Here is a 16778-nt window from a genome sequence, read left to right on the forward strand (position 1 = left end):
TGGCACAACCAATTACTCTTAAAACACAGAAATTTAACAAACATTTATTATCTCACAGTGTCCGTGGGTTTAAGAACTTGGGAGTGGCTTGGCTTAGAGATTCTGTCTCAGGGTCTCAACTGATGCTATCTTAAAATTGTAGCCTGGGGCTGTAGTCAGCTGAGGCTGGACGTTGGCTCATTTAGATGGCTAGAGGCTAGAGGCCTCCGCTCCTCACTGACTATGGGCAGGTGTGCTTGGCACTGGGGCCTCTCCAAAGGCTGCCTGCCTGGGTGTCATTATGACATAGCAGCTGGCTTCTCCCAGAGTGTGTGATATGAGGGATAGAAGGAGAGAGAGAGAACAAGATGGAAGCCTCAGTCTTTTATAATCTATTCTCTTAAGTGACAGACCATCACTTCTGCCTTTGAACTCTGGGCCTCCATTAACCATTCCATGTCTATACCTTAGGAAAACATGAACTTTTCAACATTTCTATCAGTCTCCCTGGTTTGAGCTAAAAACATGTTTATGGTTTTGCCAGAAATTACCATCTTGTTTTACTGGCTCTAAGTCCCAGCTTGTGAGCAATCTTCTACCATGAATGCACTTGTACCAGGATTTGAGATATTGCCCAGAAGTCACAACAAGAATGTTTTGGAAATTTCTGTAGAAGTGTGTGTGTTACAAAAATGTTCTCACATTTGCTACTTTCTTCCACTCAATTCACAAATAGAGGGTTACACTCTAACTTTCCAGGTTGTTGGGCTGAGACCTAGAGAGAGGGTATGAATGTCCTTAGGGGACCCAGCAATCCATACCCAAGTTTAGCTAGGGCCTGCCTATCTGTTCTGTTTGAAATGCCTGCAGCAGGCAAAAGAGCCCTCTACCTCTTGTCAGAGAAGGCCTACTGAGGAGTATATGTAGGAGTAGGCTTTGAAGAATGTTTAGGATAGGAGTTCAGAGGTGAAGAACCCCCCCCCTCCATTTTTTAAAGATTTTATTAATCTATTCATGAGAGACACAGAGAAGGAGGCAGAGACATAGGCAGAGGGAGAAGCAGACTCTCGCAGGGAGCCCAATGCGGGACTGGATCCCAGGACCCCAGGATCAGGCCCTGAGCCAAAGGGAGACGCTCAATCGCTGAGCCACCCAGGCGCCCGAAGATTTCTCCCTTTCTTCCAAGAGTACTAGTAGCTCCTAAATTCCCACGTAAGAGAGGTTAAGGGGCTGCAAACTGGTTGACAGGAGGAGTTAGGAGTGTGTCCCGGAGATGTGTTTTCAGAGAAAGTACATTTATGATGTTTTCTAAATATTTTTCTATTGATAATTTGCTTAAAAATATTAGTTGTCCATATCAATAGCTATTATTATTATTCCTAGCCATTATTATTTTAGTGGGGATAATGGAGGTAATGGAGATTGAGGGGGTTTCCATTACCCTCCAACCAACTGTCCAGCACATCAAAACAATGTATCCCCATGACTCCTCCCCACTCTTCTCCAGCGGTACCTCCAGGAAGAGGGCTGAACCACAGCGACGCCTCCCCTCTCTTGCCCAGCGGTATCTGCCAGGAGGGGGACTGTACCATTCTAATTTCTCCTTTCCTTCGAGTGACATCTTCCCAGGGGAAACTAATCCTGACTCCCCCCTCCCACGCCGTGTGGTATCTCCCTTAAAGATCAGGACACCTCTCCCCGAGCCTCGGCACCTCTGCTTTTGTAAACTTTGTACAGACCCAGAGAACCCAGTTCCAGACCAGCTCCTCCCGGAATGCTTGCCCGTAGGTTTCTACCCCGGAACTTCGCCCCCAGCCCCCGCCTCCCATGGAACAGCCCACTGTACGGAATGGGCGCAAAGATGGCGGCCCCCACGGAGGAACGCCTTCGCACAGCCATGTTCCTTTCCCGACACCACCACTCAAGGGCAAAGTCTCCGCAGATCCGTAAGCGTACGTCTCAGAGCGAGTAGACCGCAGCATCACAGCCCTTAGGATCCTGTGCGAGACCAGCACCCCAGAAGGGGCACTGTCGGGGTGGACAGGAAACGGAAGTGGCCCTCAGAGGACGTTTAAGTCTTGTTGGCGCGCGGCGCTAAAGCGAGTGCACGAGGTTTTATGGCGTGACAGTCATCAGTGATTTTGAGGTGATGGCTTTGTTGGCTTTGGGAATGATGAATTGTCAGTTCGTGAAGGTCCATTGGTGGGAAGTTAAAGACTGGTGAATGGGAATCTGTGCATGTCAGGGATGGGGCTTCTGGGGCAGTCAGGTTTCAGATTCCTCGCTGCGTCTTGTCAAGTCTTAATAGAGTGTGTGTTTAGATTTTTCCTTATCAGTCTCCCCGGAGGTGTGCTGATCTTACTAGTCTTTCCAAAGAACCAACTTTTGGCCTTGTTGATCCTCTCTGATGTACCTTTGTTTTATATTTCCTTAATTTCTGCTCTTTTCTGTATCATTTTAACTTTTTAAATAGTATGTTAATTCACTAATGTTCAGTCTTTCTTCTTTGTTATAAGCCATTTAGAACATGAATTTTTCTTTAAGGATCTCTTTAGCTGCATTCCACAACATTCTATATACACCATCTTATTATTGAGAGTTGTGTTTTTTTAAATTTATTATTATTTTTAAAGATTTTATTTATTTATTTATTATGAGAGAGACACACACACAGAGGCAGAGACACAGGCAGAGGGAGAAGCAGGCTCCATGCAGGGAGCCCGACGTGGGACTCAATCCCGGGTCTCCAGGATCACACCCTGGGCTGAAAGTGGCGCCAAACCGCTGAGCCACCAGGGCTACCCTAAATTTATTATTTACATTACTATAATGCTTTTGGGAGGGTTGACATTTTTATAACATCTTCTTATCCAAGGATATGGTATATTTGTGTGACTACTTTATATTTGTCAATTTTTTAATCGTAGAAGTTCAACTCCTTCAATGTATTTTGCGTATTTCCTGCTGTTACTAATTGGTCGTTCCCCCCCCCCCCCCATTTTCATTTGACCATTGCTATTATAGAGGAAAAACTATATGCTCTTATAATTTTATGCAGTATCCAGCCCCTTATCAAATTGCTCTATGAATGCTAGTACTGTCTTTTTCTATGTATAAAATCATATCATTGGCAAAGAAAGCCACATTTCCATTTCCTTACAACATTCATTCTGATTGTTTCATCTTCCATAGTGTGAGCTAGAGCCAGCAAAACAATTTTGAGCTGTGTCAGACATCCCTATGTTGTTGATAATTTTAATGGCAGTAGCCTCATCATTGTATTTTTTAGCATCATAGTTCAGGGCTATGTTTAGTAAATGATTTTTGTGATATTAAGTGATTTACATCTTCCCTAATTTTAATTGGCAGTCTTATTGGTAATGTCTCCTGAATTGTGTCATATGCTTTTCTGGTGTAAGTTCATAGCAGCATGGCCGTCCCCCCATTTGTTGATTAATAAATAATATTATTGATGTTGAACCGTCTTCTGGAAAGAAGAGGCTAAGAGCTTCCTGTAGAATTCAGGAGGGATTTTTCACCCTAAAATGGCAAGATAATTAAAGAGAGCAGAAAGAGATACCTTTCATTCAGATTGCCAGGTCTCCAGGTTTCCTGCCTCCACAGATACCCACCAAGTCCCCATGGACAAGCCCTCCCTCTATCCAGGGCTTAGGGCTTTAGCACCATTTGCTGCCCCATTTCTGCCTGCAAACCCAGATCTACCTTGAACCTGGAGTTGAGGAATAGGCTGGCTAGATAAGGTATGAAGCTCCCTGTGGAGCCACCCCAGTATAAAGGACTCTGAGATCATTAATTTGACTTCAAATATCATGATTGTTTCCATAATCCACCCTAACACTCAGAGTGGGGGTTGCTGAACTTTGTGGTGTAGATATGGAATGACACTGATGACATGGATACTGTCCTTTTAGGATTTCTTGGTGTCTCTGTGGAGCTGTTGAGCTTTCTCCTTACTGGAGGCTGCGGGATCTTCCATTCATTCTGATCGCAGCCCACATACAGACTCCCCTCCAGCTTTGGAAGGTGGTCTGAGACCCAGGGTGAACATGCCAGCTAATGGGAAATCACCCCAGAGGTTCCCTGCCTTGGTTCCAGGACAGTCTGGCAGATCATTTGAGGTAAGGAGGAGGAGCCTACTTTAAAATTTTTTTCTTTTGTTTTTTTTTAAGATAAATTTAATTTTGAGATAATTGTAGATACAAATGCAATGTACCATTTACTCAGTGTCCTCCAGTAGGAACGTCCTGCAAAACCTTGGTATAGTGTCACAGCCAGGATATTGACATAGGGAACATTTCCATCACTACAAGGACCCCTCATCTTGCCTTTTAATAGACACAACCACTTCTCCCCCACTCTGTCCTTAACCTGTAGCCATCATTAATCTGTGCTCTGATTCTATAGTCTTGTCACTTCAAGTAATGACATATAAATGGAATAATACGGTATATTACCTTTTCGGACTGGCTTTTTTTACTCAGCATAATTCTCTGGAGATTTGTGCAGATTGTTGTGTATATGGATAGCTTGTTCCTTTTTATTACCGAACAGTATTCCATGGCATAAATGTACCACAGTTTGCTTAACCAACCTCTAGTTGAAGGACCTATTGGTTGTTTCCAGTTTTTGACTATTATGAATAAAGGTGCTATGATTCGGGATGCTTGGATGACTCAGTTGGTTAAGCATCTGCTTTTGGCTCTGGTCAAGATCCCAGGGTCCTGGCATTGAGCTCTGCATTGGGCTCCTTGCTCAGCGAGGAGTCTGTTTCTCCCTCTCTCTCTGCCTGCCACTCCCCCTGCTTGTGCTCTCCCTCCCTCCCTCTTTGTCAAATAAATAAAATCTTTTTAAAAAAAGATGCTATGATTGTTTGTGTAAGGATTTTGTATGTGTTGAATGCAATTGCTGGATTGTATGCTAAGTGCATGTCAAACAATTAATTGATTTAATTTTTTTAGTAGAATTTTAGATTTATAAAATAGTAGAAAAAATAGTACATATACTTCCATGTACCACTCTGTATTTCCCCAGTTTCCCCCTGATTAATCTCTTGCATTAGTTTAGTACATTTGTTATGATGAATGGATTCGGATACCCTATTATTAATTATAGTCTACGGTTTTGTAGTAAGGTTCATTCTTTGTGTTGCACATTCTGTAGGTTTTGATAGAAGCATAATGACACATATCCAACATTATAGTTTCAATACAGAACAGTTTGATCTGTGCTTCAGCTACTCATCTTTTCTCTCCTATGCTTGGACTTCTGGCAACCACTGTTTTTTTTTTTTTTTTTTAATTGTCTCTATAGTTTTACCTCTTTTAAAATGTCATAGTTGTAATCATACAGTCTGTAGCCTTTTCAGATTAGCTTCTTTTGCTTAGCAATTTGCATTTTAACTTCCTCCATGTCTTTTCATGGCTTTATAGCTCATTTTTATCATTGAATAATAATTCTATTGTATGGATGTACCACAATTTGGTTATCCATTCATCTATTGAAGGACATTTATGTGTTCCTGGTTTTGGGCAATTATGAATAAAGCTGCTATAAACATTTGTATACAGGTTTTTGTGTGGACATAAGTTTTTTTTTTTTTTAGGATTTTATTTATTTATTCATGAGAGACACACATAGAGAGGCAGAGACACAGGCAGAGGGAGGAGAAGGCAGGCTCTATGCAGAAAGCCCAATGTGGGACTCGATCCCGGAACTCTGGGATCACACCCTGAGCCAAAGGCAGACGCTCAACCACTGAGCCACCCAGTTGTCCCTGGACATAAGTTTTTTTTTTTAATTTTTTTTTTAGTTTATTTATTCATGAGAGACAGAGAGAGGCAGAGACAGGGAAAAGCAGGCTTCTCACAGGGAGCCCGATGTGGGACTCGATCCCTGGACCCGAGATCATGCCCTGAGCCAAAGGCAGATATTCAACCACTGAGCCACCCAGGCATCCCTGGATGTAAGTTTTTAATTCACTTGGGTAAATAAGTAGGAGTGCAATTGTGGGTCATATGGTAAGACTGGCTTTATAAGAAACTGCCAAACTGTCTTCCAAAGTTCTTCACCATTTTGCATTCAAACCAGCAATGAATGAGAGCATTCCTGTTGCTCTACATCCTTGTCAGCATTTGATATTGTCGGATTTTTGGATTTTAACCATTCCAATAGGTGTGTAATGGTATCTCATTGTTTTAGTTTACAATTCCGTAATGATGTTGAATATAGTTGTATGTGCTCATTTGCCATTTGTATATCTTCTTTGGTCAAGTGTCTGTTTAGATCTTTTGTCCTTTTTAAAAAGATTTATGTATTTATTTGAGAGAGAGAACATGAGCAGGGGAGGGGCAAAGGGAGAGGGAGAGAGAATCTTCAGCAGGCTCCCTGTTGGGCATGGAACCCAACATAGGGCTCTATCTCACAACTCTGAGATCATGACCTAGGCTGAAATCAAGAGTTGGACACTTAACTGACTGAGCCACCCAGGTGCCCCCCTTTTTATCCATTTTTTTTAAAGATTTTATTTATTTATTCATGAGAGACAGAGAGAGAGAGGCAGAGACACAGGCAGAGGGAGAAGCAGGCTCCATGCAGGGAGCCCGACGTGGGACTTGATCCTGGGTCTCCAGGATCAGGCCCCGGACTGAAGGCGGCGCTAAACCGCTGAGCCACCTGGGCTGCCCCTTTTTATCCATTTTTAAAAAATATTTTATTTATCTATTCATGAGAGACACACAGAGAGAGGCAGAGACATAGGCAGAGGGAGAAGCAGGCTTCCTGCTGGGAGCCCAGTGTGGGACTCAATCCCAGGACTCTGGGATCACGCCCTGAGCCAAAGGCAGACCCTCAACCACTGAGCCACCCAGGCGTCCCTCTTTTATCCATTTTTAAATTGGGTTGTTTATTTTGTTATTGTTGAGTTTTAAGAATTGTTTGTATGTTTTAAATACAAGTCCTTTATCAGATGTGTGTTCTGTAAATATTTTCTTTCATTCTGTGACTTGTCTATTTTCTTAATGGTGTCTTTCATAGAGCAGAATTTTAAAATTTTAATAAAGTCCAACTTGTCAGTTTTCCTTTCATGAATCGTAATTTTGGTGTTGTATTTTAAAACATTTCCAAACCCAAGTCACTTAGATTTTCTCTTATTATCTTGTAGAAGTTTTATAGTTCTACATTTTACATATAGGTCTAAGATCCATTTAGAGTTAATTTTTGTGAAAGGTAAAAGGACCGAGTCTAGTTTTTTTGTTTGCATATGAATGTCCAGTCGTTTCAGCACTATTTATTTCCTCCACTGAATTGCTTTTTCTCGGGGATCCCTGGGTGGTGCAGCGGTTTAGCGCCTGTCTTTGGCCCAGGGCGCGATCCTGGAGACCCGGGATTGAATCCCACGTCGGGCTCCCGGTGCATGGAGCCTGCTTCTCCCTCTGCCTGTGCCTCTCTCACTGTGTGCCTATCATGAATAAAAAAAAAAAAAAAAAATTAAAAAAAAAAAAAGAATTGCTTTTTCTCCTTTGTCCAAGATCAGTTGATTATATTTGTGTGGGTCTATTTCCTGTTTCTTTTTCTTTTTCTTTTTTTTTCCTGTTTCTTTTTAAAGATTTTATTTATTTTGAGAGAGAGAGAGTGTGCACAATTGTGCAAGCGATACGGGGCGGGGGGGGGGGTGGGCAGTGGAGGGAGAGGGATAGCAGACTGATACTGAGCGTGGAGCCTGATGCAGACCTTGATCTGAAGACCTTGAGATCATGACCTGAGCTGAAATGAAGAGTCAGATGCTTAACCGACTGATCCACCTAGGCGCCCAGGTCTACTTTCTTTCTGTTTGTTCCATTGATAAAATTGTCTATTCTTTCTCCAATATGTTGTTCTTTTTAAAAAAGATTTTATTTATTTATTCATGAGAGATATAGAGAAAGGCAGAGACATAGGCAGGGGAAGGAGAAGCAGGCTCCATGCAGGAGTCCGATTCAGGACTCAATCCCAGATCCCGGGATCATGTCCTGAGTTGAAGCTGACGCTCAACTGCAGGGCCACCCAGTCATCCCTACCATGCTCTTTTTAAATTGAGGTATTCTTGACTTCAACATTATATTAATTTCAGGTATACAACATAATCATTCGATATTTGTATGTATTGCAAAATGATCACCACAATAAGGCTAGTTAATATCCATCACCAGGGATCCCTGGGTGGCGCAGCGGTTTGGCGCCTGCCTTTGGCCCAGGGCGCGATCCTGGAGACCCGGGATCGAATCCCACATCGGGCTCCCGGTGCATGGAGCCTGCTTCTCCCTCTGCCTGTGTCTCTGCATCTCTCTCTCTCTCTCTCTGTGTGACTATCATAAATAAATAAAAATTAAAAAAAAATATCCATCACCATATATAGTTAATTTTTTTTCTTGTGGTGAGAGCTTTTAAGATTTAGTCTCATAGCAACTTTTAAATATGCAATACAGTTTAATTAACTATAGTTGCCATGCTGTACATTACATCCCCATGACGTAATTTATTTTATAATGAAGTTTGTACTTTTTGACTCCCTTCCCCCATTTTGCCCCATATCTGGCATCCACCAATCTGTTCTCTGTACTGTGAACTTGTTTTTTGTTGTTTTGTTTTGTTTTTAGAACCCACATATAAGTGACCTCATACAGTGTTTGTCTTTCTTTCTTTCTTTCTTTTTTTGCATTTTAATATAGGTCTTTAATATATTTTTTTTATTGGAGTTCAATTTGCCAACATATAGCTTATCACTAGTGCTCATCCCATCAAGTGTCCCCCTCAGTGCCCATCACCCAGTCGCCCCAAGCCCCCACCCATCTCCCCTTCCACCACCCCTTGTTCATTTCCCAGAGTTAGGTGTCTCTCATGTTCTGTCACCCTCACTGATATTTCCCACTCATTTTCTATCCTTTCCCCTTTTTTCCCTTTCACTATTTTTTATATTTCCCTTATTTCACTTAGCAGAATGCCTTCAAGGTACATCCATATTCTTGCAAATAGCAAGATTTCCCTTTTCTTTTATGGCTGAATAATATTCTATTGTGTGTATACCGCGCATACACACCCCATATTTTCATTATCCATTCATCTGTTAATAGACACTTAGATCGGTTCCATATTTTGGCTATTGCAAATAATGTGGCAATTAACATGGGCTGCATATATTTCTTTGTTACTGTTTTTTTTTCTTTGTTACTGTTTTATTCCACTTTGAATAAATACTCAAGTGGCATTGCAGGATGATATGATAGTTCTAGATTTAATTTTTTTAGGAAACTTCATACTGTTTTCCACGGTGGCTGTACCAGTTTCTGTTCGACCAACAGTGCACAAGTGTTCCCTTTTCTTCACATCCTCACCAACACTTGTTATTTCTTGTCTTTTTGATACTAGCCATTCTAACAGGTGTGGGGTGATGTCTCACTCTGGTTTTATTTTGCATTTCTCCAATGATTAGATTAGTGATTTTTTTTTTTTCAGTAGGCTCCATGCCCAGTGTGGGGCTTAAACTCAACCCTGAGATCGAGAGTCACATGCTCTACAGACAAAGCCAGCCAGGTGCCCCTAAATTAGTGATGTTGGGATATTTTCATGTACTTGTTGGCCATCTGCATGTCTTCTTTGAAAGATCATTTATCTATTCATGAGAGACACAGAAAGAGAGAGGCAGAGACATAGGCAGAGGGAGAAGCAGGCTCCATGTAGGGAACCCGATGTGGGATTCAATCCCAGGACCCTGGGATCATGCCCTGAACCGAAGGCAGATGTACTCAACTGCTGAGCCACCCAGGCATCCCTCTGCCTGTTTTTAAATAAGTATTTTTTTTTTTTTTTTGCTATTGAATTGTATGGGTTCCTTATATATTTTGGATATTGCCCCTTATCAGATATATGATTTACAAATATATTCTACCCTTCAGTAGGTTGCCTTTTCATTTAGTTGGTAGTTTCCTTTGCTGTGCAGAAGCTTTTTAGTTGGATGTCGTCCCATTTGTTTGCTTCTGTTGCCTTTGCTTTTGGTATTAAATCCAAAAAAGCATCACCAAGACTGTCAGGGAGCTTACTGCCTATGTTTTCTTGGATTTTTTGGCTTAAGGTCTTAGGTTCAAGTCTTTAATCCATTCTGAGTTGATTTTTGTGTATGATATAAGCTAGTGGTCCCCAGTTTCATTTTTCTGAACTGGCTGTCTAATTTTTCCAATGCCATTTATTGAAGAGACTGTCCTTTCCTCATTGAAAGTTCTTGGGTCCTTTGTCATAAATTAATTGGCCATATATGCATGGGTTTATTTCTGAGTTCTCTGTTCTATTCTGTTAACTTATGTGTCTGTTTTTATGCCAATACCATATTGTTTTTTTTTTACAATATTGTTTTGATTACTATATAGCTTTTGTATGATAGTTTGAAATCAGCACAATGCCTCCAGTCCTATCCTTTTTTTTTCAAGATTGCTAGCATGTTGTTATTGATTTATAAGTTTTCTACATGTTTTGTTAGATTTATACTTGAGTATTTCATATTTCTAAGTGATTATAAATGATTTTATATTTTTAAATTTTGTTGTTTTTTTTTTATATTTTAAAATTTTTAAGTCCACATTTTCATTGCAAACAAATACAGTGAGTTTTTGTATTGTATCCTGTTTCCTGTGACTTCATTGAATTCAATTATTAGCTCCAGGAGGTTTTTATTTTTATTTTATTTTATTATTATTATTTTTTAAAGATTTATTTATTTATTTATGTATTCATGAAAGACACAGAGAGAGGCAGAGACTCAGGCAGAGAGAAGAGCAGGCTCCCCACAAGGAGCCCGATGTGGGACTTGATCCCAGACTCCGGGATCACACCCTGAGCTGAAGGCAGATAGATGCTCAACTGCCGAGCCACCCAGGCGTCCTGAGGTTTTTATGTTTTTAGAGATTTTTTGGTGATTTTTCTCCATAGGCAATCATTTCATTTATAAATAGGGGCTTTTTTCTTTTTTATTCTGTATACCTGTCATTTCCATTTCTTGCCTAATTTTACATTATTAGAACTTCTAGGACTATGTTGAATAAGAATTGTGAGAATGGATATTCTTTTTTTTTTAAGATTTTTAAATTTATTCATGAGAGACACACACAGAGAGAGAGAGACAGAGACACAGGCAGAGGGAGAAGCAGGCTCCATGCAGGGAGCCTGATGTGGGACTCGATCCCGGGTCTCCAGGATCAGGCCCTGGGCTGAAGGTGGCATTAAACCACTGAGCCACCCGGGATGCCCCTTGGATATTCTTGCCTGCTGTTTTTTTTTTTTTTTCTTGCCTGCTGTTAATATTGTCTTTCACCATTAAATATAATATCAGTTGTAGTTTTGGTTTAGATGCTCTTTATCAAGTTGAAGAAGTTCCTGTCTATTCCTGTTTCTGTTCATATTTTTGGCAGAAATGAGTTGAATTTTGTCAAAATTTTTTTTACATTGGTTATCATGTGATTTTTAAGATCCTGTTAATGTGAATTACATGGATTGATTTTTCTTTTTTTATTCATTCATGAGAGACACAGAGAGAGAGAGAGGCAGAGACACAGACAGAGGGAGAAGCAGGCTCCATGCAGGGAGCCTGACGTGGGACTCGATCCCAGGTCTCCAGGATCATACCCTGGGCAGAAGGCAGCGCTAAACTGTTGAGCCACCCGGGCTGCCCATGGATTGATTTTTTAAAAAGATTTTATTTATTTATTCATGAGAGACACACAGAGAGAGGCAGAGACATAGGAAGAGGAAGGAGAAGCAGGCTCCATGCAGAGAGCCCTATGTGGGACTCGATCCCAGGACTCTGGGATCACGCCCTGAGCCAAAGGCAGACGCTCAACTGCTGAGCCACCCAGGTGTCCCTCACCTGGATTGATTTTTGAATATGGAACCTGCCTTGCATTCCTGGAGTAAACTCCAGTTGGTCATGGTGTATAATTCTTTTAATATATTGTTGAATTATATTTGCTAATATTTTATCAAGAATTTTTTCCTACATATTCATGAGTGATATTGGTGTGTAGTTTTCTTTTTTATATTGTATTTGTCTGATTTTGTAATCAGGGAATGTATTAGTTTCATGTGTTTTCTGCAACAAATCACCACAAACTTGGTGGCTTAGAATAACAGAAATTGATTCTCTCATAGTTCTTAAGGAGGCCTTAAGTCCAAAGTAAGTATCCTTGGGCCAAAATAAAGGTTTTGGCAGGGCTGTCTGTACTCCCACTGGAGCCTTTAGGGGAGAATCTATTCCTTGCCTCTCTTCTAGCTTCTGGCTGGCTGCAGCTATTCTTTGGCTTCATTGTTTTATTCTTATGGCCAGCATCTTCAAATCTCTTGGCTCTGTCTTCACATCACTGCCTTCTGTGTGTGTGTGTCAAGTTCTTTTGCCTCTCTCTTATTGGGATACATGTGATTGCATTTAGGACCCACCTGGATAATTCAGGTTACTCCTCTCAAGATCCTTAATCACATCTGCAAAGACTCTTTTGTTCTTGCCCTATAAAGGTGATATTCACAGGTTGCCAGGATTAGGATGTGAATATCTTTGTGTGTGTGAGGTCCCTTTTTAGCCTGTCACAGGCAAATGGCATCCTAGAATGAGTTTGGAAGAATTACTTCCTCTTTTTCCTGTAAGAGGTGTTGTAATTGGTGTTAATTTTTTTTAAAGATTTTATTTATTTATCCATGAGAGACAGAGAGAGAGAGAGAGGCAGAGACTCAGGCAGAGGGAGAAGCAGGCTCCATGCAGGGAGCCCGGGTCTCCAGGATCACAACCTGGGCCAAAGGCGGCGCTAAACCCGGGCTGCCGGTGTTAATTCTTTAAAAGAATTTGGTAAGGGACACCTGGGTGGCTCAGCGATTGAACATCTGCCTTCAGCTCCTGGCATGATCCTGGGGCCCCAGGATGGAGTGCGCATCAGGCTCCCTGCATGGAGCCTGCTTTTCTCTCTGCCTATGTCTCTGCCTCTCTCTCTGTCTCTCATGAATAAAATAGAATCTTTAAAAAAAAAATTGGTAAAATTCTCCAGGAAAATCATCTAGGCCACAGATTGATTGATCGACTGATTTCTTTTTTGGTGAGTTTTAAATTATGGATTAAATTTCCTTAGTTGTTTTAGGGCTATTCAAATTATCCATTTCATATCAGTCAATTTGTGGTAGTTGGTGCTTTTTTTTTTTTTTTAAAGAATCAGTCCATTTCATCTAAATTATCAAATGTATATATGAAGAGTTGTTTATACTTGCTTCATCCTTTTGGTGTCTGCAGGGTCTTTAGTGATATCCTTTGTTTCATTCTTGATATTGGTAATTTGATTCTTCTCTTTTTTTCAGTCTTGCCAGAAGTTTCTCAATTTTATTGACCTTTTCAAAGAGCCACCTCTTTGTTTCATTGATTTTTTTATCTATTATTTTTCTGTTTTCAACCTTATTAATTTCTGCTCTTTTCTATTTCCTTCTGCTTGCTCTGGGTTTATTTTGGTCTTTTTAAAAAACTAAAATATAATTGTTATATAACATATAAGTTTGAGGTGTACACATATTGGTTTATTTTTATTTTTATTTTTTTTAAAGATTTTATTTATTTATTCATGAGAGAGAGAGAGAGAGAGACAGAGACACAAGCAGGCTCCATGCAGGGAGCCCGACACGGGACTCGAACCCGGGTCTCCTGGACTATGCCCTGGGCCGAAGGCAGACAGACACCCAACTGCTGAGCCATCCAGGGATCCCCTGAGGTATACACATACTGATTTGATGCATTTATATATTGCAATATGATTACTATTGTGTTTGCTAACATCTCTATCTCATTGCATAATTATCATTTCTTTTTTGTGGTGGGAACAATTTAGGTCTAGTTTCTTGACGATTTTGAAGTTTGGGGTGCCTGGGTGACTCAGTCGGTTAAGCATCTGCCTTTGGCTCAGGTCATGATCCCAGGGTACTGGGATGGAACCCTGAGTTGGGCTCCCTGCTCAGCTGGGAGTCTGCTTCTCCCTCTCCTGCTCCCCCTTCCCCCACCTTGTACCCTCTCTTTCTCAAATAAATGAATAAATGAATAAATCTTTAAAAAACAACTTTGAGGGATGCCTGGGTGGCTCAGTGGTTGAACGTCTTCCTTGGGCTCAGGACGTGATCCCAGGGTCCTGGGATCGAGTCCCACATTGGGTTCCCTGCAAGGAGACTGCTTCTCCCTCTGCCTGTGTCTCTGCCTTTCTCTCTCTCTCTGTGTCTCTCATCAATAAATAAAAAAAATCTTAAGAAAAAGCAACTTTGAAGTTTATAATGTATTCTATCATCAACTTGCTGTGCGTTAGCTCTCTAGTACTTATTTATCTACTAGTTTCAAATTTGTACCTTTAAACAACATATCCTTTTTTTTTTTTAATTTTTTTATTTTATTTTATTTATGATAGTCACAGAGAGAGAGAGAGGCAGAGACACAGGCGGAGGGAGAAGCAGGCTCCATGCACTGGAAGCCTGATATGGGATTCGATCCCGGGTCTCCAGGATCGCGCCCTGGGCCAAAGGCAGGCGCCAAACCGCTGCGCCACCCAGGGATCCCACAACATATCCTTAATATGGTCTTTTTTCTTAGGTTTTTGAGGTGCGACCTTAGACTTTTCGAGACTTCTCTCTTTTAAACGTACGCATTTAGTGCTGTGTACTTTTTTCTCAGTGTTTGTAAACACCATAGTGTTTTCTGCGGTGGCTGTACCAATTTATGTTCCCACCAACAGTGTGTGAAGATTCACTGAGCTTTTCTCTAAGATCCGGAAGAAGACAAAGATGTCTAGATTGATCTCTGACATTTTGGGAAGACATAACAGAGTAAGAAGTGCAATCAGACACATGTATTACAATGCCTCCATAGGGAAATCAATAATTCCTCTATAGTAAAGATTTCATGATACTTGAGGGTCAAAAAATCTTTTGATAGATCTTCATATGGATGATGGAAATAAGATCTTCAATTATAATCTATTTTTAATGATTTTATTTTTAAAATTTTAATTTTTTAAAAGATTTTATTTATTTGTTCATGAGAGACCCAGAAAGAGAGACAGAGACCTAGGCAGAGGGAGAAGCAGGCTCCCTGTGAGGAGCCTGATGTGGGACTTGCTCCCAGGACCCCGGGATCACAACCTGAACCAATGGTGATCACCATTGAGCCACCCAGGTGCCCCCTTTATAAAGATTTTATTTATTTATTCACAAGAGACAGAGAAAGGAGGCAGAAGCAGGGAGAAGCAGGCTCCCAGCTCTGTGGGGCTCCATCCCAGGACCCTGAGATCATGACCTAAGCTGAAGGCAGATGCTTAATGGACTGAGACATGCCGACATCTCTCTTTAATTACAGTCTTATTATGAATGGTATCACAGCTTTTCTGTGGCTTTTTTTATTTTTGAAAAGATTTTTCATTCAGTGTTTATAATTAAAAATGAGAAGATCTTCCTTGCAGTTGTTGTGTAATAAAAGAAAGGCTAAAACAGATTATCATATGATTGGTTAATGAAAATGTATCTGACCCAGAGTCAAGTTATTCATTGATATACCAGTTACTATGTGTGGACTTAAGAGTTTTAGGGCAAAATATTTCTTTTTTTAAAATTTTTATTTATTTATGATAGTCACAGAGAGAGAGAGAGAGAGAGAGAGAGGCAGAGACACAGGCAGAGGGAGAAGCAGGCTCCATGCACCGGGAGCCCGATGTGGGATTCAATCCCGGGTCTCCAGGATCGCGCCCTGGGCCAAAGGCAGGTGCCAAACCACTGCGCCACCCAGGGATCCCCAGGGCAAAATATTTCTAAGCAAAACATGCCATCTAAAAGCGTAGTGATACTGGGTATATGATATACTACATAAGAAAGCTGTTGGAAGTTACTTGTGTCAGACCTTTAGACTCTTTAGGCTTCTGACAGTTGGTTACCATATGCAGGGACTTCATAGCCAGTTAGTTATTTATCTTTTGACTTTTTCTAGTTACTCCTACTCCAGGGAAATTTATAGATTATAGATATAGATTTTTTAAAATTTTTATTTATTTATGATAGTCACACACACACACACACACACACACACACACACACAGAGGGGGGGGGGCAGAGACATAGGCAGAGGGAGAAGCAGGCTCCATGCACCAGGAGCCCGACGTGGGATTCGATCCCGGGTCTCCAGGATCACACCCTGGGCCAAAGGCAGGCGCCAAACCACTGCGCCACCCAGGGATCCCTATATATACAGATTTTTAAAATTAAAGCATAATTAACATACCACATTATATTAGTTTCAGGTGTACAACATTGATTCAGCAATTTTTTTAAAGATTTTTTTTATTGATTCATGAGAGACACACAGAGAGAGGCAGAGACATAGGCAGAGGGAGAAGCAGGCTCCCTATGGGGAGCCCAATGCTGGACTCAATCCCAGGACTACAGGGTCATGACCTGAGCCAAAGGCAGATAGATGCTCAGCCACTGAGCCACCTGGGAGCCCCCCAAAGCACTTATTTTAAATATATTCAAACAACAAAAGAAAATAATACTTTAACAAAGGTTTGATGACAATGTCTCAGCAAATAATAGAATCTCAATAATGAAAGCAGTGGGATAACATATTCAATATAACGAAAGAAAATAACAGTTAACCAGCAATCTAATATCCAGCAAAACTATTTTTCAGAACTGATTCAGCAATTTTATATTTGACTCTGTTCACCACATAAGTGTAGTCACTATCTGTCTCTCTA

At 40.9% G+C, this 16778-nt stretch overlaps 1 protein-coding gene across 4 annotated transcripts in view; it reads left to right on the plus strand.

Moving 5' to 3' along the window:
- The first annotated feature begins 1904 nt into the window (after nt 1-1904).
- ZNF157 (zinc finger protein 157) overlaps nt 1905-16778 on the plus strand; it is a 48513-nt gene continuing 33639 nt past the window's right edge. The window contains exons 1-3 of one of the 4 annotated variants that reach the window (XM_072743279.1): nt 1936-2125; nt 3912-4118; nt 13600-13763. Coding sequence is in view for 2 of the 4 variants with exons in the window: in XM_072743278.1 (XP_072599379.1) it covers nt 4047-4118 (72 nt within the window). In the remaining 2 variants the exon portion in view is untranslated. Of the gene's footprint in view, nt 2126-3911; nt 4119-13599; nt 13764-16778 lie in introns of all 4 variants that reach the window. The other 3 variants (XM_025982488.2, XM_072743278.1, XM_025982486.2) reach the window with 3 other exon arrangements.

This window comes from Vulpes vulpes, chromosome X (genome assembly GCF_048418805.1).
Source record: "Vulpes vulpes isolate BD-2025 chromosome X, VulVul3, whole genome shotgun sequence".
NCBI lineage: Eukaryota > Metazoa > Chordata > Mammalia > Carnivora > Canidae > Vulpes > Vulpes vulpes.